Source organism: Camelus ferus, chromosome 14, assembly GCF_009834535.1.
Source record: "Camelus ferus isolate YT-003-E chromosome 14, BCGSAC_Cfer_1.0, whole genome shotgun sequence".
In the NCBI taxonomy this organism is placed as follows: Eukaryota; Metazoa; Chordata; class Mammalia; order Artiodactyla; family Camelidae; genus Camelus; species Camelus ferus.
Window position 1 is genome coordinate 6,552,201 of NC_045709.1, and position 24,308 is coordinate 6,576,508.

The 24,308-nt window shown below is 37.4% G+C and overlaps 1 protein-coding gene across 1 annotated transcript in view; it reads left to right on the forward strand.

The window, feature by feature from the left end:
• GTF2F2 (general transcription factor IIF subunit 2) overlaps positions 1 to 24,308 on the forward strand; it is a 121,376-nt gene that overhangs the window by 1,679 nt on the left and 95,389 nt on the right. Inside the window, exons 2-4 of the mRNA XM_006176252.3 lie at positions 5,095 to 5,168; positions 12,359 to 12,377; positions 13,544 to 13,688. Coding sequence (XP_006176314.1) covers positions 5,095 to 5,168; positions 12,359 to 12,377; positions 13,544 to 13,688 — 238 coding nt within the window. The remainder of the gene's footprint in view (positions 1 to 5,094; positions 5,169 to 12,358; positions 12,378 to 13,543; positions 13,689 to 24,308) is intronic.

Genomic DNA, 24,308 nt, shown 5'->3' on the forward strand with positions numbered 1-24,308 from the left:
AGGATATGTCTTTTCCCCCCATAGGTCTCATTAATGAGTTATCTTCCTGGAGAACAAGGGTGAGGTGAGGAACTTTGTTTCTGTTACCTTGGGTTTTGTCAGCTCCGTATGTTGACCTTAAAGAAAACATGTAAGTAAAAGCCACCCGTCAGAGATTGGGGTCCCTGTGAAGCTGGTTCTCAGTCTGCAGGGGTTTGTTGTGTGCTCTTGGGATCATCACCTGTGGAAGGAGAAGAAGTTAAGTGGGATTGGGCAGAGGATGTGAGGCAGTCTTGGTGAAGGCTAAGGATGATTCCACAGGGAGCCCTCCTTCTGTCCTGAGTCGGCGAGGTATACCCTTTTTGCCAGTCATAGCAGTGGTTTGCCCCAGGAAGAGTGTGTGATCGTGGCCAAAGGGCCTCTCTTCAGTAGTGGCAATTCCAAACAAAGCTAACAGCTGAGAGCTATCTGTGGCCACACCCCTAGCAGCTGGGGGAATAAGGCCTTCAGTCTTAATAAGGAAATGGGTGTCACAAGTGTGTGTAATACAGCGCCCTTAATTTGCTTGTACTCTGGGAGAAACGGCTTTGGATACTAGTAGTTGGGAAACAAGATACTTGATGAAGCAAAGTTGGCAAACAAGCTTAAGGGAGTGATGTCTGTATATATCACCTTAGCACCTTGACTTCAGAGGCACAGTTGACCTTACTACTGTGTAGCTTGAGTGAATGGGTGGGCGGGTTGATTCATCCAGCCTGCTTTCAGTGATTGCCAGTCATTGTGCTAGGCTCTCTGAGCAGGAATAGACATGGCACATGCTCTGTAAACTAGGATCCATCGTCTACTGCAGGAGACAGACATCAAATACTGGTCCTAATGAAAACAGTTACAAACAGATAAGGACACTGAAGCAAGGAATGTTGTTTTGTGAGTGTGAATAACAAAGGAACTTGACCTAGTCTAGGAGGTCAAGGGAGGTTTTTGCCCTGAGGAAATAATGTTTAAGTGAGTCATTGTCTTTCACTGTCCCTAGTCTTGGGAAATCTGGAAAGACATCCCCTGTTGTACATAGTATCTTGTCTCCATCTGATTTTCATTAATAAATGTGGAGACAGTAGAAACAACACAGATATCTCACAACTGACATGTTGACAAGAGTGTTTTGGGGAAATTTACTAACTAGATTTCAGGTGTTCTTATCCAAAAAAGGTAATTATGTGAGGAGACAACATGTTCATTCGCTTGACTGTAATCATTTCACTGTGTATATCAAATCACCCTGTTGTACACCTTAATATATACAGTTTTATTTAAAAATAAAATGTTTTAATTAAATACTTGTTTTTTGGACAGCTGATCTTTTTTGGAGCCTTGGAACCATATATATCATTATTTTTTCTTTTCCTTCTCTTTTTTTCCCCAACTTAATGTAAATGGACTGAAACTTCTGGGAAGCCCATTTGCATAAGCTCTTGGTGTAGAAAGTTATGCATGATTGACATACTATCTTACTCCTTGTATTCTATTTTTCATTACAAGGGCATATACTATATCGGCAACCTTTTGAATTAAAGAAGCTGGTAGGCTTACCTGGGAACTTAGTGCTTTGAAGAGTACCTGGTGCATAGTAAGAACTATGTAGATGTCTATTAAATAAGTTGAAAGGCTTTGAGAAGAACAGTATCATCTGACCTATGTATTAACGTAGTCGCTGTCTCTGCTATACTGAGAATAAAGTGGACATGGACAGGAGTAGAAGCAAGGAAATCAGGAGGCTAATAAAATACTTATACGTGAGATGATGGTGGCTTGGATTAGGATGGTAACCCTGAAATTGGTGAGACGGAGATGGAGTCCGGATGTAAGTTGAAGGTGTTGCTGACAAGCTATATCAGTTGATTGGATGTGGAATGTAAGAAAAAGAGCTATTCAGGGTAACTCCAAGGTTTCAAACTGAGTGCCTGGAAGAATGGAGTTGACTTTTACTTGCAGGAAGAACAAGTTTATGAGGGAGAAATAAAAGTTCTGGTAGGAGGTTTTGAGTTTGAAATGTCTACTGAATATTCAGATGGAGAGTTTGAGTAGGCAGTTGGATATATCAGTTGGGACTTGAGGGGAGAGCTATAAATTTGGGAGTTGTCATTCTATAGATGGTGTTTGAAGTCAAGAGACTGGATGAGATTGCATGAGATTGAGTGTGGATAGAGAAGAGGAGGGGTCTGAGGACTGAAATCAGGGCCCTCTAAGGTCAGGAAGCCAGGAAGATGGGAATCTAGATGTGCAGAGACCAAAAAGAAGAGTCCAGAGAAGTAGGAGGAAAATCAAGAGAGGCTGTAGTGATTTGAAGCCATGTAAAGAAAGTGTTTGAAGGAGGAAACAGTAAGTTCTCAAATATCGTTGATAGGTCTGTAAGGTGAGTACTAAACATTGGCTTGGCAATATGGAGAACTTTTTTAACCTTGGTCACCAATTTCAGTGGAGTGGGGACAGCCTGTCTAGAATAGAACGAAATGGCAGAGGAGGAACTGTAGTTAGCCAGCAGACAACTCCTTCAGGGAGGCAGAGAAATGCAACAGTGGGTGGAAAGAATCATAGGGTCTGCCCTTACTAGGTGTGTGATCATGAGTCAGTTTGCTGACCTCCCTGTGCCTCAGTTTCCTCGTTTGTGAAATGGAGAAAATAATAGGATTGTGTGAGCATTAAATGGTTAAAACATTTAAAAGAGTGTTACTCGATGTATCATTACCTAAAGCTGTATAATATATCACCACAGACTTAGTAGCTTAAGATAGTGCACATGTATTATTCCATAGTTTCTTTGAATCAGGGGGCCTGGCATGGCTTAGTTGGGTCGGTTGCTTCACAGTCTCCCACAGATTGCAATCAAGGTGTCAGCCAGGGCTGGATTCTCAGCTGAAGTTGTGACTGGGGAAAAACTGTTTCCAGGGTTCTGTGGTTGGCAGAATTCAGTTCCTCCAGGGTTGTTGGACCGAGGGCCTAACTTCCTAGCTGACTGCTGGCTGGAGCCTGCTTTGTGTTTCTTGCCACATGGGCTTCTCCAAAATGGCAGCTTACTTCATTGGAGCTGCAAACTGAGAAAACAATGAGAGAAGCAAGACAGAGGTCACAATCTTATGTAACCTAATCACAGAAGGACCATCCCATCCATCACCTTTGCCATGTTGTTATTGATCCGAAGCAAGCTACAGGTCCTGTCCTCACTCAGGGAGAGGCGATTACACAAGGGTGTGAGTATAAGGAGGTGGGGATCCCTGGGGTCCATCTTAGAGTCTTCTGCCATATTTATTAAGCGCTATGAGTGATAGCTGTCGCCACCACCGCCATCAACACACAATCAAATGAAACAATAAATAGATAAATTAATAAAATAAGTGGCTGTAATCAGGATTAGGTTCAGCCAGGCCAGTATGACGGAGAGAGTTAGGGCCAAGGGAACGGTTGTAATGATGGGCTATGAAATGTAGTTCCATTAGAGAGAGACATGAGGACATAAGCAGATGGAGGACAGAGTAAAGATGCTGGAGTCAGTGATTTGAGGGATGGAAGAATAGTTGGAGTCAAAATACTGAGGAGAGGGCCAGGAAGTTATGAGACAGTGGTCAGATGGTTCCTTGAAATACAGATTATGGAAAGGGTACTGTTATTGATAATGAGAAAGTCTTACAGTATCTAAATATAGGCCTCATTTGAATCAGTAACTTGAAATAAGATGAAGAGAGTATCTCTTCTCTAAGGACTTTATTAGGGAATACAGCTTGAGATTGATTGGTAGAATAGTCGATCTGTAGAACACAATTTTCTCTTTGATTAGTGTAATGGACAAGAAGATTCCCTGGGGCTAAAAATCAAAGACAAAGCAAGAAGCAAAGGCCAACTTAGGCAGTGTTTCAGGATTGAGGCCATGAGGTAATAATTTATTTGGATTCAAGGTTTTATTTGGTGTTGTAACAGGATTTGTCCAGATGAATTTTAGATCTTTATTTAGTTCTGACAGGTAGTGTTGTGGACATTTGCTTCTTTGACTAACTGGTTCCTCTTGCTCTGACACTGTAACAGCACCCTGAGTTTGCTTTGTGGAAACCACTGCTCCCCTGTCCGTTCTGTGTGGTTCTAATGGTGCTGACTCTCCCTCTCCAAAGGTGTCATTGACTCAGTCTGAACAGTGAAAGGATCTCACTTCTGGGTTCAGTTACAGGCCCAAGGAAGGACACATGACTGGTCAGAGCCACAAGAGACAATCACGTTTTTGCTGGGGCTTCTGGGAAAGAGAACTCTTGTTCTTCAGAAGTAGCTTTAGCCATCTTGCTGCCTAAGGGGGAAGGCTGTCAAAGTGAGTCAGTGTTGTGAGGAGAAGAAATAGATGATGGAAGAGTCCTGGTGACATTATTTGAGCCTTTTATCAAGCCACTTAAAACTACGTCTGGAATTCTTAGTTACTTTTGTCAGTAAATCCACTGTATGGGTAAGTGGGTTTTCTTCTCACTGATAATCGAAGGAGACCTGATAGGTGATAGCTACAATTATCGTAAGGAGTTTGCCAAATCTTGTAAGCTTGTGTGAATAAGTGGAGTGCAGTGTAGGGGAAATCTTCAAAACCCCCTTTCCCTTAGGGTCTTTTACATGCTTTTATTAGTTTGTGGTGTAGCAAAGAGAACATCAGACCAATCTGGAGTCTCTTATGTCTGATACTAGCTAACCTGTGTCTGACACTAACTAACCATGTTATTTCCCCTTTCTGAGCCTTGGTTTTCTTATCTATGGAATGAGGAGAGTGGTAGCAATTTTGTGGGGTGATTGGAAGGATTAATGGGATAGCAGATGTAAAATGGATAGCATGATACCTGACACTGCTGGCTCCCTTCTCCTTCCTCTTCTGGTAGTCTTTCTCAACTCTGAACTTTTATTGGACTTATTTGGGAACATAAATTCATTATTGTTAAGTTATTTGACCAGTTTTAGTTTTGTGTCACCAGAGCTTGGAACTTGATCAGTTATTACAGGCAGAAGGTAAAATTGAAGCCTTATATCACTTTATGTTTAAAAAGATTTGTTAGCATCCAAAATATAGTCTAATAATGTTTTATTTTGTTTTAGGTTCCTAAGTATTTGTCACAGCAATGGGCTAAAGCCCCTGGAAGAGGTGAAGTCGGAAAACTGCGGATTGCCAAGTAAGTTATTTATGTATTTTTGACATTTTATAAAACTTTTTTGTATTTTTTACAAGTACTTTTAAATGTAATTAGAATTCCTTTTCAGGCAGGGAATTTATCTGGAAAATAAGAAGTAATGAGCATGCCAAGGCTTATCAAGAGATGGTTAGGTGCCCTGTAAGGATTCGTGTGTGCACACATACACACACACGCACGCCTCCAGTGATAGTTGTAAATATCAAGTAAAATTTATTGGTGAAAGCTGCTGGCTGAGCAGTAGCAGAGTGTGTGGTCCCTTATCCCTCCATCCTCTCCACGTCTTGTGAGGAGGTATGCTTGAGTTGGGCATAGCTAGATGCACCAAGTGAAGTGCTTCTGTAGGAGGATTTTGCCGTTGTGCCACTGACCTATTTATAGAGGCTTTGGAAGAGGGTAGGGAGCACCTAGTAAACAATGTAAGAGTGTTTCCTGGTTGAGGAAATGGCCTTATTTGAAAGGGAAGCCGCCATAGCTGAGCTCGTGTCAGCCAGAGGCCTTGTGTTCCCTTCTTTCTGTTCATTCATTCTTAATCCAGCTCTAATCCAATTTCCACACCCACTACTCCATTGAAATAGCTCTGGTCTGCCACCAGTATCCTCTTTATCATTTAGCTTTTGTTTCATAACAGACCACCCCAAAATTCAGTGGCTTGGAACAAAAACCGTTTTATTTGCTTATAATTCTGTAGGGCAGTTCTGGACAGTTCTGGTTGGGGCTGACCTGGCTGGTCTTCCTGGCTAGAATGGCCTTACTCGTGTGTCCGGTAGTTGGCTTGCTGTCTGCTGGGGGAGCGGCCACGTATGTTTCATCTCCACATGCTGAGTCACATCATGGTGAAACAGTTCCTAGCGAAAGAGACGGAAGCCCCAGTACATAAGCACGTTGCAAGCCTATGCTTGCATCATATTTGCCAAATGTAAATGTAACTTGTAATATACTCCACCCTCCCTCCACCTCTTGGTGGGAATCGCAGCAAAGAGTTTGGAGTCCTTTTTTTTCCTTTCTTAGAACAATCTACCATGGCCACATTCTTAAATCTAAGAGTCAGCTAGCGGCTCTTCTTAATTGACCTTCAACAGAATTTGACATAGTTGATCACTTCTACCCTCAAATGCTTTTTTTTTTTCACTTCACTTCCGGGACAACAGTCTCTTGATTCTCGTCTCTCACTGGCTGTTCCTTCTCAGTCTCTATTGCTGGCTCTTTCTCATGGCCTCAATCTCTAAGTGTTACTGGATCCCAAGGCTCAGTCTTTGGTTCTTTCCTTCTGTCTCTTTTGAGTGACTTCCTGGGAGGTCTCATCTGGCTTCATGACCTACCAGTGTACTTAAAGCTATATCTCAAGCCTGACCTCTACCCTGATCTTCAGACCCATATCTGACTGCCTCCGTCACGTTTCCACTTGGATGTCTCAGAAGCATCTCAGACTGAATCATTACTATTCCTCTGTTCCTTCTCTCTGGAACACTCTTCCTTTAGAAATCTCTACACCTTGCTCCATACTTAAGGTCCCTGTTTAAATATCAGCTCAGCGAGGCCTTTCCTGACCGCCCTGTGCCATCTCCTGTACTCTTTTTTCCCCCCTGTACCACTTACCGTCATTCTTTCATGTAGTTAATAAATATTTATTCAGCTTCTGCTGTGCCCATCTGACATACTGTGTATTTGCTTGTTTGTGTATTGTCCATCTCTCCTCTTAGATTAGAAGCGCCACAGGTCAGGATTTTTGTTTTGTTGACTGCTGTTTCTCCAGGGTCTAGAGCAGTGCCTGGCAGTGAATTTTTGTTGACTCAGTAAATGAAAACTGCTATGACAAACCAGTAATAATAGCTGTTTTATTCTTTTATTTCCTTAAGCTGTAGTTCTAAATGTGAGAGTTGCTTACCTTTTTCCTGCTTGCTCTCCCGTAGTACAGAGCCTAGACCTCTTTTTGCCTGACATACCCACTCTATGCAAAGCTTATACTTTGGGGGAGATGATTTTAAAGTTTCCTCATTAAAGCCAGCCAGCTGTGGAGTTTGGATTTGGTGGACACCCTGTGGGTTTTGTTCTTTGAAGGAACAATGCTGTGTTCTTGGATGATGTCGTGTCTTTAGAGTGAAAAACTTTGATACCTTCATGTGTTTGTGCCCTAAATATTTTGTTCTGTATCTTACTTGCATTTGTTCTGGGTAAATCTTTTAGTTCTTCCATTTGTTTTAACAAGATTTTTATTGGAAACAGGCATGCTTTCATATGCAAAGTTCTGAAGTTAGGTAGAGACAGTATTTTCTTAAAGAAATGACTACACATTTGGGGGTGGGAGGGTATGGTTTGGTGGTAGAGCTGGTAGAGCGTGTACTTGGCTTGCATGAGATCCCGGGTTCAATGCCCGGTGCCTCCATTAAGGAGGAAAAAAAAAAAGAAGAAAAAAGAAATGACTACACATTCAGTAGCAGAACTGGACTGGAATTCAGGCCTTTGAGTAGTTAGAAAATTCCAGCTAGTACCAGTTCCAGCTCTGTCACCTACTGTTAATGAGACTTTGGACAGGTACTTAATCTTCGAAGTTTAGACTCTCTTCTTTTCCCTACTATCAGCTCCTGGAAACCTCTGTGTAAAGAAAAATACGTAGCTGAGGAATGTAAAATCCTTCTTTTGGTGTGGGAGGAGCGGGCTAGTATGGGACATAGAGTAAAAGGAGCCAGGCTTTAGGGAAAACTTCGCAAGCGCTAAGTACTACTTTGGTCCCTGAAGTAAATATTAAAGATAGCATGCTAAATAAGCAGTAATGGGTGTGCTGTGATTTTTCTTGATCATCCTTTGGGGGAAATTTCAATCTCTTCCTTAGTTTAAAGCAGATATTTTACAGTCACATCTGAAATGCATAGGGTGGCCATGCCTCCAGGTTACGGCCAGTTTCATGTTTTACAGTCCCCGGTTTACCTGTTTTTCCTGTGCAATTATTAATAATATTCCCCCTTTCACTTTCCAGAGTGTCCTGTTTTTGGCAATAAACTATATGTTTGCCCTTAATAAAAACAGATGTGTGTATGTGTATTTTATATGTAGATAAAAGATCTAGCAGGTTTTCTACCTAACAAGAAATACCAGTCTTGCCTTATAGAAGATCTAGATCCTTTTAAAGATGAGAAGAGATTTATAGTAATTAGTACCCTAAGATTGCTATGGAAAAGCTTGAAAACAGCTTGCTCTGGAGTAGGTCTCCTAGCTATCTTGTTTATGTTTCTCATTTGCTTAGTTTTCATTCCTCTTACTGAATTACTAGATTCACTATTAAGTGTAGGAGGAGTGAGGAATGGCTTAGCAGTGCATGTGACTAGGTTATCAAGACTTCAGTTAATTTCAGTTAAATGTGAGTCATCAAGGTTTCGTGGCTATAGACAAAAGGCTCCACTAATAGATGAGTGTTGTTTAGAATGAAGTGGGATGATAACCCCACTGTTTTCTTTGCCAGTTAGCTTACAGCGCAAACATTGTTTTCGGTTTTTAGAGCTGCTGTTGGAGACATGGACGAAATAAGTTCATTCAGTGGAGTGAGACTAGGCCAATAAGAAAACTAAAATCAGTTTCCTGTGAGGAATGTTTGAAGGTACTATGGCTGTAAAGAGAAGATTTAGGGCAAACCAGGTGAAACTGTCTTCAGATATTTTTAAGACTAGAAGATGTATAACCAGCTGTTGATTCTTAGAGGCAGATTAACTAGTTTGTGGATTATATGTGTGGTTAAAAAAAGAGTATATTAGGGTGAAAAATGAGAAACAGCTAAGGTTTTAAAAAGGCAGTGTAGCATACTGGTTGTGAGTATGGACTCAGGTCAGCTCTGGGCTTCGTCCAGAGCTTGTCATTTACTAGCTGTGTGATGCTGTGCGACTTTTTTTTTTGCTTATTACCCTGTCTATTTCCTTATCTGTTACAAAGAAATGGTATTAATACCTCATAGGTTCAATGCATGTAAAATACTTAGTGTTCACCTATTGTCATGCCACATACTGCACCGTACAGACAGTAGACCCTGCATTATGTCAGATGTCATGTGGGTATGGACCTCCCCTCCCCATCTGATATCCTTGAGTTAAGCAGCAGCGGCTTGCTTTGCAATAGGCCAGAAGCTAGGAAGAAATCCATGGTGTGGATGTTTGTTCCAGCAGACCCAGAGCTGTGGGGTAAAGGAATTGGGAGAAGCAGAGGGGAGGGAGAAAACATGCAGCTGGGAATGCAGCTCTTCGCAAATGTGGTTCTGTTTATACCTGAAAAAAGTAAGAGTCAAGTTATGAATGAAGTTGAGAAGTTCTGAAGTTATGAAGATGAGAGTAACAGACTTATTTGAACAGTTGGTAACATTTGGACAATTTATGTGATGTTCCCAAACCATTGTACTTGGATTATTTTTATACCTTTGGACATCTGATGTGTACTGCATTTTAGTTGGTTCATAGTTTTGCTTTAGCCTGTTTAATTTTAAAACCAGCCTTTCCACATCAGCTGCCTCAAAAAACTTCAGTTTTCAAAATGTTTAATATACATTGTATTTTACTGACAATCATGTTATCTGTTCTAATACAGTTTCTCTCAGAGACATTTAATTTCTGACTTTATTTCTAAACACATTTAACACTCAGGTTCATAGGGGGGCCTGCTAATAATAGAAAATATGCAAATAAAAATCAATGAGGTAATTTTTTGTTATAAAATTGACTACATTTAGAACAATATTATACTGTTTAAGGACTTTAAATCAGTCCAAACTTTGAAGGGCAGTCTGGCAACACATACATACATAATATACAGACACAGGTGTATATACACGTCATACACATTCACATGCACACATACACACTGCTGCTCAAAACAAAGTAGAATAATAATCCTACTGTTTTCTCTGCCAGTTAACTCACAGTGCAAGCATTATGTTCAGTTCTTGGTGCTACCCTTATGGAAAGACACCGACAGACTCATCCAGCAGAGTGAGACTAGGATAATGAGAAGGCTAGAAATATTAATAATAAAATGTTGATGCCTTTGACCCAGCTGTTCCATCAATATCTAGGAACTTATCCTGTGGAAGTAACAAGTTAGTGATGCAAAGATTGATGTACATGGATATTCATTTCAGTATTGTTTGTTATAGAGAAAAATTAGTAACATTCTCAAATTTTTTGGTAAGGGATTAGTTAAGTAAACTGGGCACATTTAAAAATTATTTAATATTTTTATTTTAAAACAATCTCAAGCAACAGAAAAGTTGGAGAACAATAGAAAGAACTTTTTCACCATGTACACTCATGTAATGCAGCATTCTCCTGTGACTTCAAGAATGTAATTTGAGTAAGTCCATATCTTCTAATGTATAGTACATTGATATTAACAAGAGATCTTTATAAAGTTAGAAATATTGAAAGCCACATTAACTATTTCACTGTTATTATTATAATAAATAATATTTAAATTTCTAAAGAAAGCAGTGGAAGTTTCCCTTAGGGATATCTCCTAAACTCAGAATGTATTCAAGTATATGCCTCATTGGAAAAAAAAAAAAAAAACTATTACAAACATGGACTTTCTCCTGTGTAATCACAGTTCACTCTTCCAAATCAGTAAATTAACATCAAGTAGTACTACTACCTAATCTTCAGACTTCACTCAAGGTTTGCCAGTTGTCTGAATGATATTTTATAGCAAAAGTATCTGGTCCACAATCTCACTTTGCCTTCTGTTGTCAGACCTCTTTAGTGTCCTTAAATCTGGAACATTTGGAAGTCTTTCCTTGACTGTGATATACTGTATCAACATCAACACTGTGTGTGTTTTCAAGGTAGTTATTTTATAAAATTTGAGTTTGATATTTCTTCATGGTTAGATTCTGGTTATGTATCTTTGGCAAGTATATTACAGAAGTGAAGCTGGGTTCTTCTTGTATTCTAACAAGATTTGCATGTTTTCATTTGTTTCATTGTGGTAGTGGTAACTTTGATGACTTGATTAAGGAGTATCTTCTAAGGTTTTTCACAGTAAATTTACTCTTCCCCTTTGTAATTAAGAATTCTGTGTGGTGGTACTTTGACACTATAAAAATACTCCATTCCTCATCAAATTTTCCATATTAATTTATTTATTTATGTTAGTATGAACTCACGGATTCCAGTTTTGTTCAGTGGATCACAGTTTGCTACCATCATTTATTCTGATGTTCAAATTGTCCAAAGTTTAGCTGGTGGAAGCTGCTTCTAGCTGGCACCCATGATCTTTCTTTTCTTTATTGTGGTAAAGAACGCATGTAATCCATCTTAACCATTTACCATCTTAACCATTTTTAAGTGTACAGTTCAGTAGTGTAAGTTCCATATCCTTGTGACATGTCCTCATCATTCTTTTGAGGACTTACTTTTTGTTACAGAGAGATGTTTTAGACTCATCTTGTCCATTTCTGTCTGAGCCCTGGAGGCAGTCATTTCTCCATGGAGCTCTGGTTCCTTCTAGATAAAATGGGATTTAGAAGCTAAGATCTGGATACCACCTTGCTCCCAGACCGTCTCAGCGGGCAGAGCTAGGACTGATTGGGAAGAGGCTGTGGTGAATTCAGTGCCTGCCTGTGCGTGTTGAGGGGATTGTTGTCATGATGAATTGGGGGCACATTGTTGCCAAATCTTACAGTCTTTGAATTAGAGTTTTTGTCTTTTCTGGATATATGCCCAGGAGTGGGATTGCTGGATCACATGGTAACTCTATTTTTCAGTTTTGTAAGGACCTCTATACTGTAGGTATAACTGTTAGGTAAATGAAACTTCTTCAGCTGGACAAAATAGCAAAATTTGCTGAAGTACTGTATATCTGGTATTAAATATGCCATTCACGTGTTGCTGAGTGCTAAAAATGCTCAGAAATAAAGATAAGAATTGTAATAAGATCATCATTTGGATAAAGTATTATTAGGACAGGTTATAATAATGTTAAGAGACACAAACTCACAATATTTAAAATACTCGTGTGGGAGTAATGGGAATTTGTTTTTCCTAAAGGAGTACAAATTGGAGTAGTTAGGACAGCCAAGGGTAATCTTTGTAAATGTACTATTTTAGTAAATATGAAGTAGTGTTCTTTTAGTTCTTAGCTTTCAGTTGAAAGAAACATGAAATTAAATAATTAAACTTTTCTTTCATCTCTTTCAGGAATCAAGGACGAACGGAGGTAAGATTATTTTTATGAAAATTTTATTTAAAACTTGAGATTTTACTATGCGTTAGTAGTAGTAAAGAGACGGTAGTGTTTGCATTCTGGGAAACTCCACATCAAACTGGTGGCTGATGGTCAGGAGCCCGTAGTATTATAAATGCCACTCTTGTATGAGTGAATGGGCTCTTTTCTGGTTGTTCATGCTTAGCATTTTTCTACTTTGACCTAAATATCCCCTCTCTTGGAACTATGACAATTAGTGTTGCTTCAGTAATACTTTAACAATGTTTCAGTGTAGCAAATGCATTTGATTTGGATTTTTAAAGACTGTAGATTTTAACTCATTAAGTCCAGAATGTAATTTCTGTACCTGACACATAATAGAGATATTTAAATAATATTTCATAATCTTTCTACATGGTTGGGAGATGAATATTTTAAGTTTATAAATCTTTTTAATATAAAATCTGGGGAGATCTGGCATATGGTGAAAATCATTTTGAAAGATCACCTACTGTGTCTTTTTTATTCTAAACCTCAATATTGAATTATCCTTATAAATATTTAGTTGTATTTATTTAAATATTCAAAAATAAAACAGTACTATGTACTCATACAGGAGTCATTGGACCTAAAAATGAAAGATATCCTCTGCTTATGGGAGTGTTTAAGCTTTAGAATAAATAAGGTCACCTCCCCCTGCTTCAAGAAGTACAGCTGCTTTCTTAATATTGTTAAAATGTTCATTCATTCAGCAAATACTGTTTTCCTACTTTGTGCCAGGCACTTGGCTAGCAGATGGATGGATGGATAGATAGACAAATTATTTAGTTTATTTAAAGATATAAATATAACAAGACATGGTCCTTTGACTTCACACACCTTAGGAAAAAAATTTATTTCTATTTTAGAAATAGAATTTTTTCAGCCATAGACCAGAGGAAACATTTGTCTAAATAATGTGTATCTTTATAGTGGTAGATTAGCTCCGTTATTCTGACAAATGGGACTAGATTCTCTTTTTATGACTAATGATTAAAGATTGATAAAGTTTTTAAAAAATGCTTAATAAGATGGAAAAGATTCACATTAGAAAAGTATTTGATTTATAATCAGAATTTCTGTACAGATACTTTAAATAAAAAAGTCTGTTGTAATAAGCTCTGGGTTTTGTGTGTTAGGTGTCATTTACTTTGAATGAGGATCTTGCGAATATTCATGATATTGGCGGAAAACCAGCTTCAGTCAGCGCTCCTAGAGAACATCCATTTGTCTTACAAAGTGTTGGAGGACAGACATTAACAGTGTTTACTGAGAGCTCATCAGGTAAGTGGGAATAGAATTATTTAACGCAATTTCTATACATGTTGTATAGATTTTCTCTCTCAACATGTACTCTAAGGTCGTTGCCAGGGCTATTCCATCTATCCAGTCTCCCTCTTATTCCTGTCATTCTACTTCTCTGCTCTGAGTACTTTCCTGTGGTTGATGAAATTTTGGCTGTTACTGGAAGGGTTTAATTTCCATTTGGGGCATGAGGAAATAGAACAAAGCAGATGGAAGAGTATGGTGCATCAAGCTGTCTTCTAGGATGTTGAAGAAACAGTATTCTGAATTTTGTCAAGATAAGGTTATCCTTGCCTGTTTTGGTAAATTGATACTTAGCAACTATAAGTTGTGTTTTAAAAAATACTGCTTCATATTAGGGAATATTTTTGTCAGAATTTTGACTCTTGTAGGCTTTCTGTAGTTTTTAATGCATAGGGATTAGTTTTTAATGCATAGGGATTAACTTCTTTTGATTGGTTTCTGCTTCCAGGAAGCTCTGTGTAGTGTAGTGTTTAATTTTGTATTTGCTCTCAGATATTTTAACAGTTCAGTTAATTAGGAGCAAACATTTCAGTTTGTAAATTAGATATAGAGGGAACTTTTTGTGGCATATGTAAGAATATATGTTTATTTTCGTTGTTTCTTGGTTTTTAACCTTCACTGACTTGAGAATACTACTATTAAAGCAACAGGCCACCTCATTTGAACAGAACTAATTTCTCATATCTAATTCAGAAAGTTTATTTGTTGTATAAAGAAAAAGATCTATGGTTTTGTGAAATTTTCATTAAACATTACAAAGAAAACTGTAAGAAATTATAATGTGTTAAGAACATCATTTAAAAAAAAAATCATTGCTTTAAAGGAGCATACAGTTGATCCTTGAATGATGGGAAGGTTAAGGGCACCGACCCTCGCACAGTTAAAAGTGTGGGTATAATTTACAGTCAGCTCTCCATAGCCAAGATTCCTCCATATTCGCATTTCTCTGTGCTTAAGATTCAACAGCTGTAGATGGTGAAGTACTGTGGTATTTACCATTGAAAGAGATCCGGTATAAGTGGACCCACATAGTTCAAACCTGTGTTGTTCAGGAGTCAGCTGTACTCAGATAAATTTTTTGTGGTATCTCTTGGAATGCCAATAGCTACATAAACTGGTGTCAAAAATACATGTCTTTCCTTACCATATGACCGAGGAATCCCACTCCTGGACGTATATCCAGAAGGAACCCTACTTCAAAATGACCCCTGCACCCCAGTGTTCATAGCAGCACTATTTACAGTAGCCAAGACATGGAAACAGCCTAAATGTCCATCAACAGATGACTGGATAAAGAAGATTTGGCATATTTATACAATGGAATACTATTTAGCCATAAAAATTGACAACATAACACCATTTGCAGCAACATGGATGCTCCTGGAGAATGTCATTCTAAGTGAAGTAAGCCAGAAGGAGGAAGAAAAATACCATATGAGATTGCTCATATGTGGAATCTAATAACAAAAACAAAAACAAAAATAAAACATAAATACAGATTAGAAATAGACTTATAGACATAGAAGACAAACTTGTGGTTGCCAAGGGGGCGGGGGATGGGAAGGGACAGATTGGGATTTCAAAATGTAGAGTAGATAAACAAGATTATACTGTATAGCACAGGGAAATATATACAAGATCTTGTGGTAGCTCACAGAGAAAAAAATGTGACAATGAATATATATATGTTCATGTATAACTGAAAAATTGTCCTCTACACTGGAATTTGACACAACATTGTAAAATGATTATAACTCAATAAAAAACGTTTAAAAAAAATCTTAGATGTTGAAAAAATACAAAAAAAATACATGTCTTTCTTTTTTCCCCTCTTGGAGGTAGAATTTTAAAAATTGTAAATTATAACTTTTCCATCATGTGGTTTAAGGTGAAAAATTTGTTTTATTACATTATTCTGATGCCATAATAATTTGTAGTGTAGTATTATGGGAGGTAGAAAATGCTAAACATACGCATTTTCTCCTGGAGAAGATTCAACCATTCAACAAATACTTACTGTATGCTCCATTGTGTAGGGCATAGCGTAGGCACATTCAAGGAATCTGAAATTTGTCTTGCAATTAATGGAATGTGATAAGACCTGTTGAACCTGTGAGGTTTTCTCTGCTTTTGTGGTTGCCTCTGGAGTGGAAGAGGCATGGCACCAAGATGATAAGAAGGAAGCAGGGCCTGGAAAAAAGTTTGAGGTAGGGAGACTTGAACTTCCTTTGTAGAAAAAGTTACCCTATTTCAGATTTTTTTTACATCTTATTAAGTTGCTAATCTTTCCAAAGCATGGCTCATTGCAGGTACTTCTACAAAAGACAGTGATTTAGAAAGCCAAGGTTTCTTGTCCTCAAAATTAATCTTTCATTTTTGATCTTGTAAATTGTTTAGTTAGTGTTGTGCTCTTTTTGAACATTTTGTATTCACATTTCTGGTTACAGTGAACTCCAAAGTGAATATGGTATTATAAAGATTATCTTGGCAGGCATATGGAAAAGAATCAAGATTGTCATCTTCTGGAGTTTGGACAATGTGTTCTTGGTTTGTAGAACTGTAATAATACAAATACAGATCTAAGTTGCCATTAGATGGCGCACACTATAAGGGAAGTCTTTGCTTCTTTTTTTTCTTTTAATTTTTATTTATTTATTTTTTATTGAAGTATAGTCACTTACACTGTGTCAATTCCTGGTGTACAGCATAATGTCCCAGTCACACGTGTATATTTGTTTTCATAACATTAAAAGTTATTACAAGATATTTAATATAGTCCCCTGTGCTATACAGAAGAAATTTGTTTTTTAAATCTATTTTTATATATAGTGGTTAACATTTGCACATCTCAAAACTCCCAAATTTATCCCTTCCCACTCCCTTCCCCTCCCTGATAACCATAAGATTGTTTATTATGCCTCTGAGTCTGTTTATGTTTTGAAGATGAGTTCATTAGTGTCCTTTTTTTTTTTGGATTCCACATATGAATGATATCATGGTATTTTTCTTTCTCATTCTGGCTTACTTCACCTAGAATGATGATCTCAGGGTCTGTCCATGTTGCTGTAAATAGCATTATTTTATTCTTTTTATGGCTGAGTAGTATTCCATTGTATAAATATACCACAGCTTCTTTATCCAGTCATCTGTTGATGGACATTTAGGTTGTTTCCATGTCTTGGCTATTGTATATAGTGCTGCTATGAATTTGAGGTGCATGTATCTTTTTGAATTAGAGTTCCCTCTGGATATATGCCCAGGAGTGGGATTGCTGGATCATGTGGTTAGTCTATTTTTAGTTTTTTTGAGGAATCTCCATCCTGTTTTCCATAATGGCTGCACCAAATTACATTCCCTTCAGCAGTGAAAGAGGGTTCCCTTTTCTCCACATCCTCTCCAGCATTTATCATTTGTGAACTTTTTAATGATGGTCATTCTGACTGGTGTGAGGTGATACCTCATTGTAGGTTTGATTTGCATTTCTCTGGTAATTAGTGATATTGAGCATTTTTTCATGTGTGTCTATTGGCTATTTGTATGTCTTCTTTGGAGAATTGCTTGTTTAGGTCTTCTTCCCATTTTTGGTTTGGGTTTTTGTTGTTATTAAGTTGTATGAGCTGTTTATATATTCTGGAAGTTAAATCTTTTTCAGCTGCGTCATTTACAAATAGTTTCTCCCATTCCAAAGGTTGTTGTTTTCTTGTACTCATGGTTTCCTTCTCTATGCAAAAGTTTATAAGTTTAATTAGGTCCCATTTATTTTTGCTTTTATTTCTATTGTGTGGGTAGCCTGCCCTAGGAGAACATTGCTAAGGTTTATGTCAGAATGTTTTGTCTATGTTTTCTTCTAGGTTTATAGTGTCTTGTCTTATGTTTAAATCTTTAAGCCATTTTGAGTTTATTTTTGTGTATAGAGTGAGGGAATGTTCTAACTTCATTTATTTACGTGCAACTGTCCAGTTTTCCCAGCACTACTTGCTGAAGAGACTGTCTTTTCTCCATTGTATATTCTTGCCTCCTTTGTCAAAGATTAGTTAACTGTAGGTGTATGGGTTTATTTGTGGGCTCTTTATTCTGTTCCATTGATCTGTATGTCTGTTTTTGTGTCAATACCATACTGTTTTAATTACTGTAGCTCTGTACTATTGTCTGAGTTCTGGGAGGGTTATTTCTCAAACTTCATTCTTTTTCTTCAGTATTGATTTGGCAATTCTGGATCTTCTGTGATTCCATTTAAATTATAGGATTATTTGTTCTAGTTCTGTGAAAAATGTCATGGGTAGTTTGATAGAGATCACATTAAATTCATATAGTGCCTTGGGCAGTATAGCCGTTTTAACAATATTGATTCTTCCAATCCAAGAGCATGGATATCTTTCCATTTCTTTTAAGTCATCTTTAATTTCCTTAATCAATGTTCTGTAGTTCACCATGTATAGGTCTTTTACCTCCTTGGTCAGATTTATCCCCCTAAGTATTTTATTGTTTGGATGTGATTTTAAAAGGAATTGTTTACTCTCCTTTACTGATACTTCACTTTTAGTATAAAGAAATGCAACTGATTTCAGTATGGTAATCTTGTATGCTGCTACCTTGCCAAATTCTTTAATCAGCTCTGTTAGTTTTTGCGTGGAGCTCCAAGTAGTCTTTGCGTCTTAATCTCAGGCATTTCTATTTCATGTCAGTGCTCCTTAACTCTCTTATCACCTTTCTGTGCTCTGATTTCCTTATGTATGAAATGCAGATAATAATTCTTTACATTAATATATAATATGAATACATTTTAAACACTTTGGAAAATACTTGGTACATGTATATACTCAGTAACTATTAGCTGTTATTACTATTATTAATATTAGGTCTTAATTTTCAACACTTTAGGTTTCAAATTTATTTTAAGGTGTGTGCATGCATTTTAGCTACATCTGGGCGTTTATCACTTGATAAAATTCTGCCAGTAGAGATTTTTGTGTTCAGTCTTTTTGATTGCATGGATAACCAAGGAAAAGGCTCTAGAATTATTAATAGTTCATTTCCTTTTCTGAGGAGCCTTGTGTCATTTGCTGTTTCTGCTCCTTAAGGTAATAGTTCTACATCTCGGTTCCTTGGCTCTCTAGGAAGTCATAAATAGACAGCATGGCAGCAGACTGCCATGACGTATTTAAAATGCTAGCTATGTGTGGATGTCTTCATGTTTTTCTGTAGGACAGGATCATAGCTTTCATTGGAGTCTCAGAGGGAACTGAGGCCCCAAAAAACTGAGGAGCCACCACTCTAATGTTAGCTTGGTTTGTCGTGAACCTGCCGAAGTATAAGTCACTGAGTCATTTTACAACAAGCAAGCCGTTTATTTTACATTGAAATAAACATGAGGTAGACATTATCCTGAATATTTTTACATTTCCCCCCAAGTCTAGAACTGTACCTTCCTATAAAAAATTGCTTTTCTAGGCTCTTTATTTCTTTTTCAATAGTGCACAGGTCTATACAACAGAATTTTGTAAGAAAAATTACACCTTCACTTGAGTTCAGTGTGTTGAGTTTAATTTTAATAACTTTATTTCCTCAGTTAACATACTTTTGCTGGTTTTTGAGAGACCTCTTTTGAGCCATGTTTTCTAATGAGTGTCTTTGGGTTGATGGGATTAGAGGGGTCTGATGCTGTATTTTAAAATGCTTTCCCCTTAATTAAAACAGTCTGCATTTTATGAACATTATTTCTAGTTGAGTATTCCTATCTGAGTGAATGTGTTTCATTTTTAAGGACTGTTTGGATTGGCCCTTCCACCTCCAGATTTCTCCGTGAAATTCTAAAAAAGCTATTTCTCTATTAAATATTTTCATGGCTATCTCTATTAGCTTACCTCTCTACCTTCATCTATGTGGAAATGCCTCATATATGTGGCCTTTATTTTTTCCCCTTGGGTCTTCAGTTCAGTGTTTTTATCTGCCATTTGCTGGTAACCAGATAACTTCTATTTCTTTTGTCCTTTGCACCCCTACCTTTGTTCAGACTTAGGTTTTCTTCTTTACAATTGCCAGTTCTAGACTAAAAGTTGTTCATCTATTCAGTTATTTTTGATGCTAGGCTCTGTGCTAGAATAAGACTAGACTCCTGTACCATTGGGCAACTGGGATATGAAAAAATAATTGCTACAGAAAGTTCTGTATTAGAAATATGTACCAGGGGAAAAAAAAAAAGAGTATGTACTTTCGCTTGAGGAACTGGGAAAGGCATCAAAAGTGGAGAAAATATTTGAGCTGCACCTTGAAGTATATAAATAAATGTGCAACAATAGGAGGAAAGAAAGGAATGTAAAATTTATTTCTCTCACTTTCAAGTATCCTGTTCTTCCTCACGTAGCTTTCTCCTACCTCTCATACTCTGTCATACCTATCTAAAATCCATTTAATGGTCCTGGTTAGATCAAAGTGGAAAAGCTCAGCTGTGGATTTCATAGTCTAGAGATGAAAACCTTTGTACTGGTACAGTGGTAGTAGGAAAGAGGATTCCTGTTCTGGAGATATTAGAGGTAATTTTGACAGCTTGTGGCAGTTAATTGACTTGGGTAGGGGGTGACTGGAAAAAAGAGAAGTCTAGAATGGTTTTCAAGCTTTTTTGGCTTGAGCATCTGGGCTGGAGCTGATGGAGAGAAGGTGACTTTTTTGCTTTAAGTTTTCATTGTCTTTGACCCCTTTCTAGAAACTCATCAATTCAAAAAAATTGATATTTGTGCCTGCTTTTAGCAGGCCCTCTTTTACTTAGGCCTGGAATGCTTTAGTTAGCAAAATCTCAGCTTTCATGGTGCTTACATTTTAGTAAGAGGAGACAGCAACAAATAGTAAACATAGTAAGTAAAGTATATCGCAGCCAGAAAGGTGGTGAGTTCTCTGGGGAGAAAAAGCAGAAAGTGGGATCAGAAGTATCATGTTGAGGATGGGGCTTGAAATTTTAATTAGCATGGTCAAATGTGGGCTCACTGAGAAGGTGGGATTTAAAATAAATCTTGAAAGAGGCAGAAGGTAGCCTGTGGAGTTAGCCAGCTAGGAGTGTTTAAGGCAGAGGGAACACGTTTTGCCTGAATTAAACCTTATGGGCAGGGAACTATGTCTCCTGCTTACCTCCATAGTGTCTAGTATAGGATTGAGCACATAACACATGGGCTTGTTAAAGCAAATATATGTTGAAGTAGTTTCTTTTCTCTGTTTTCTCCTAAGAATTACTAGTACTCAAAAGGTGCTCTTTAGAGTGGTTTTAAGTGAGATGGTTTATTAGTAACTGAAGGATGGGTTTTCTTCCTTCAAAGTCTTTTTCTTAGGACATTTGAGGTTCAGAGTTGAATATTGAATTCCTTTGTTTCCCACTTTATTTCTTGCTCACTACATTTTTATTTTGGTACAGATAATTCTTTTACTTTCTCTTTGCTAATCACATTAGTTCAATGCTGTATGATGTGACACTTGGTTAACTACTGGACATATAATAATGCTTGGTTGAGAATCGGATATCAGTTATATAATTTTCAGAGGTTTGAATTAAGCTGTATGTATTTTTATGTGTGTTTAATAGCATTCAAACTCCAGCTAGTTTTTTTGTTGAATTTTTTTCTTAGCACTGCTTTTACATGAATTATACTGTTGCATAAATTATCACCATCTGCATATTACTAATTGCCATGCAGTGGGACTCCCTAAAATTTTATTTAGCCTTATCATAATTTATTTTGTATCAGTGTAGTACAGTGGTTCTCAAACTTTTTGGTGTCAGGGCCCTTTTATATATTACATTAACATAAAATATTTTAATGAAAAATACTCCTATTTTCAAAAAAAAATTAGAGTGACCTTTTGCAAATCTCATTAATGTCTGGCTTAAAAGACAAGCTGGATTCTCACATCCACTCCTGCATTCAATTTTTAGCGATATATTATTTTGGTAGAATATCTGAAGAAAATCTGGCGTCTTATAAATATGTAGTAAGGAAAGGGAAGAATAATTAACAGCATTTTCAGATAATTTTGGATATTCTCCTTTTGATGCCACACCAAAACTTTACAAGTGGTAGTTTCTTAAAGGTTTGTGGTGGCAATTTAGAGTCTGAAACCTGATTTTCAGTGAACTTTTTATACTCTGTTAAGTTGAAATCCACTGGTTTTATCTTTTACCTTTTGGTTGTGTTCTTTTCCCTATGGATGACATTATAACATCACACATCCATCATTTGGGGACTGTTGGTTCACTGAGTTATATAGGTTTTCCACATATTGACACATTTGCTTATACAATATCAAATTTTTTCTTTATTAATGTCACTGATATAGGCAGAAAGCCTGTAAGTAATGGAGAGCTGTCAAGCTTATGGCAGTGGGTACAAGTTTAAAAACTTCTAATTTTTACTTCAAATGTTGAATTTTATTAATGGCAACATGTACTATCAGTTGTTTTCTTTGAAAGGATGGGCTTATTCCATTAATTTTTGAGGAAATATCTTTCAGATACCTGAGTGTGAATAACCATGGTTTGTCAGTTGTTTTTTCAAGTAAAAATGATCTTCCATGAGAAGAGTCACTGGTTCAGCTCCCAACTCAAGCAACAGCATAAATCCTTTTCCTGGAGACAGGCATCCTTTGTTGGTATTGAGAAGAAGTGATTTATGTGTACTTCCTGTTTGGTGTCACAGAATATTAAAGGATATATATGTCAAGGGTCAAAGTTGAATAAAATGTAATTTTTACTGTTTATCAAGGACATTTTTAACTGAAACTGACCTTTTTGTTTGTTTGTTTGTTTAAACTGGGAGTGCAAGTGGTAAAGAATACAGTGGTATAGTTTGGTACCACTGCCTTGATTTGTATTGGCCCCAGAAGTTTTACCCACCGTTGCTTTTGCATCATTAGTGCAAATAACAGTGAAAAAGGCAATTGAATATTTTAATAAACAGTTTTGACATCGGGGGACACTCACATGATCTTGAGGACCCCTCACCCCAGGGATCCTTAGACCATAGACCAGCATTTTGAGGAGTGCTGATTTAGTGTGCTGTGATGGGAAAAGACTGCAGGTTCCATTCTGAGATACCTTGTGATGTGTTGAACCCTTTTTATTGGCTGAAGCCTAATAGAGACACCTCCTTCCTCCAGTGCTTTCTAGGGCAGCATCATTCGTAGCAGTAGATTCCATGCCTGTTTCAGTGTTTGTTGTTGGTATTAAGAGTACAGTGTGCATATATATATAATATATATATATAGTTATTGGATTTGAACCTCAGGTAAACTATTACCTGCAAGTATTTATTTATTACACTTATATGTGGATGTATAACCTGCTTTTACTTATACTATCTTATTTAATTCTCCCTACAATTCCAAGAAGGAGGGACTTTTAAATTAAATTTGTATTATGTAGATGAGAGAGCAGAAGCTCTAACAGAATGTGTGACTAGCCCCCTCTTCTATTTCCTCACATTTAGAAATACACTTTTAAAACAGTCTCTTTTTAAAAGGTAACAGAAGTGCTGCCAGGTCTACCTGGGTAGATGCCTGTGCACCGAGCTCTGAGGAATTCTTTGGCAACTCCAGGTTGCTTCTTGCCTCCCTGCACTTCACGGGGCAGCCGTCTCTAAACCCCAGCCAGGGCTTCCCACAGCTCTCCCAGTGAATTATGTGCAAGCATCCCGCGGGAAGGAGTAAGGGAGCTCTAGTTTTTGCTTATTCTGAGCAGCAGCTGTGCTGCTGAACATTTGGAATCAGATCAGTTTCTGATAATCTTATACTCTGAGCAAGAACTAAACTGAAACAAAAATGTATGACTTGAGTGTTCTCTTTGTTTCCTGAACTGTCCCTGAAGTTTGTGGCTGACTGCAGAGATTCAGCTTTGAATTTTATTGCCAACTCTCTGAACCATGTCTATTCTCTGAAAAAGTAAGCCTAATAGCAGAAAATGTTCCTTTATTCAGTGGCTGGAAAGAAAGTGAAAAGCATGGTTATACTCTTTTCATATTCAGGTATGCATGGATAAATATGTGGTTGGTGTATACTGTAGCTTTAATAATCTGGGATGTGGGTGAGGAGGAGGAAAAAAACTGGAGTATAAGAGTAATATTAAAGTTTGGAATCACAAATTAAATGCATTAAAACTTATAATTAACTATTCATTTTTTTCTAATAAAATATTTCAAGCCTATGGGAAAGTGTAGAGAATAGTGTACCCTGTGCCCAGCAGCTCTATTTCATAGCTCTTAACACTTGCCATAAGTATTTTTAAGGAAATAAAACATTTTAGATACAGTTGACATTCTGTTTTTCTTTTTCCTGGTCTTACCCCTAACCTCCCTTTCCAGAGAGGTAACCACTATCCTGGAGGTGGCGTGTATTACTGTGACTCACTGTGATGAGTCCGTAATCGCCCATAACATAATCTTTACAGTTTAACTGCAGAAAACCAACAACGTTCTTAGAGATGGTTTAAGCAGTGTCATCCAAATTTCTAGCAATTACACAAGTTCAGTGCTAAGATTGAATGGAGATTTTATGGTGTGGGGTATATCTTGACAAGCCTTTTTTTTGTTTCTTTAG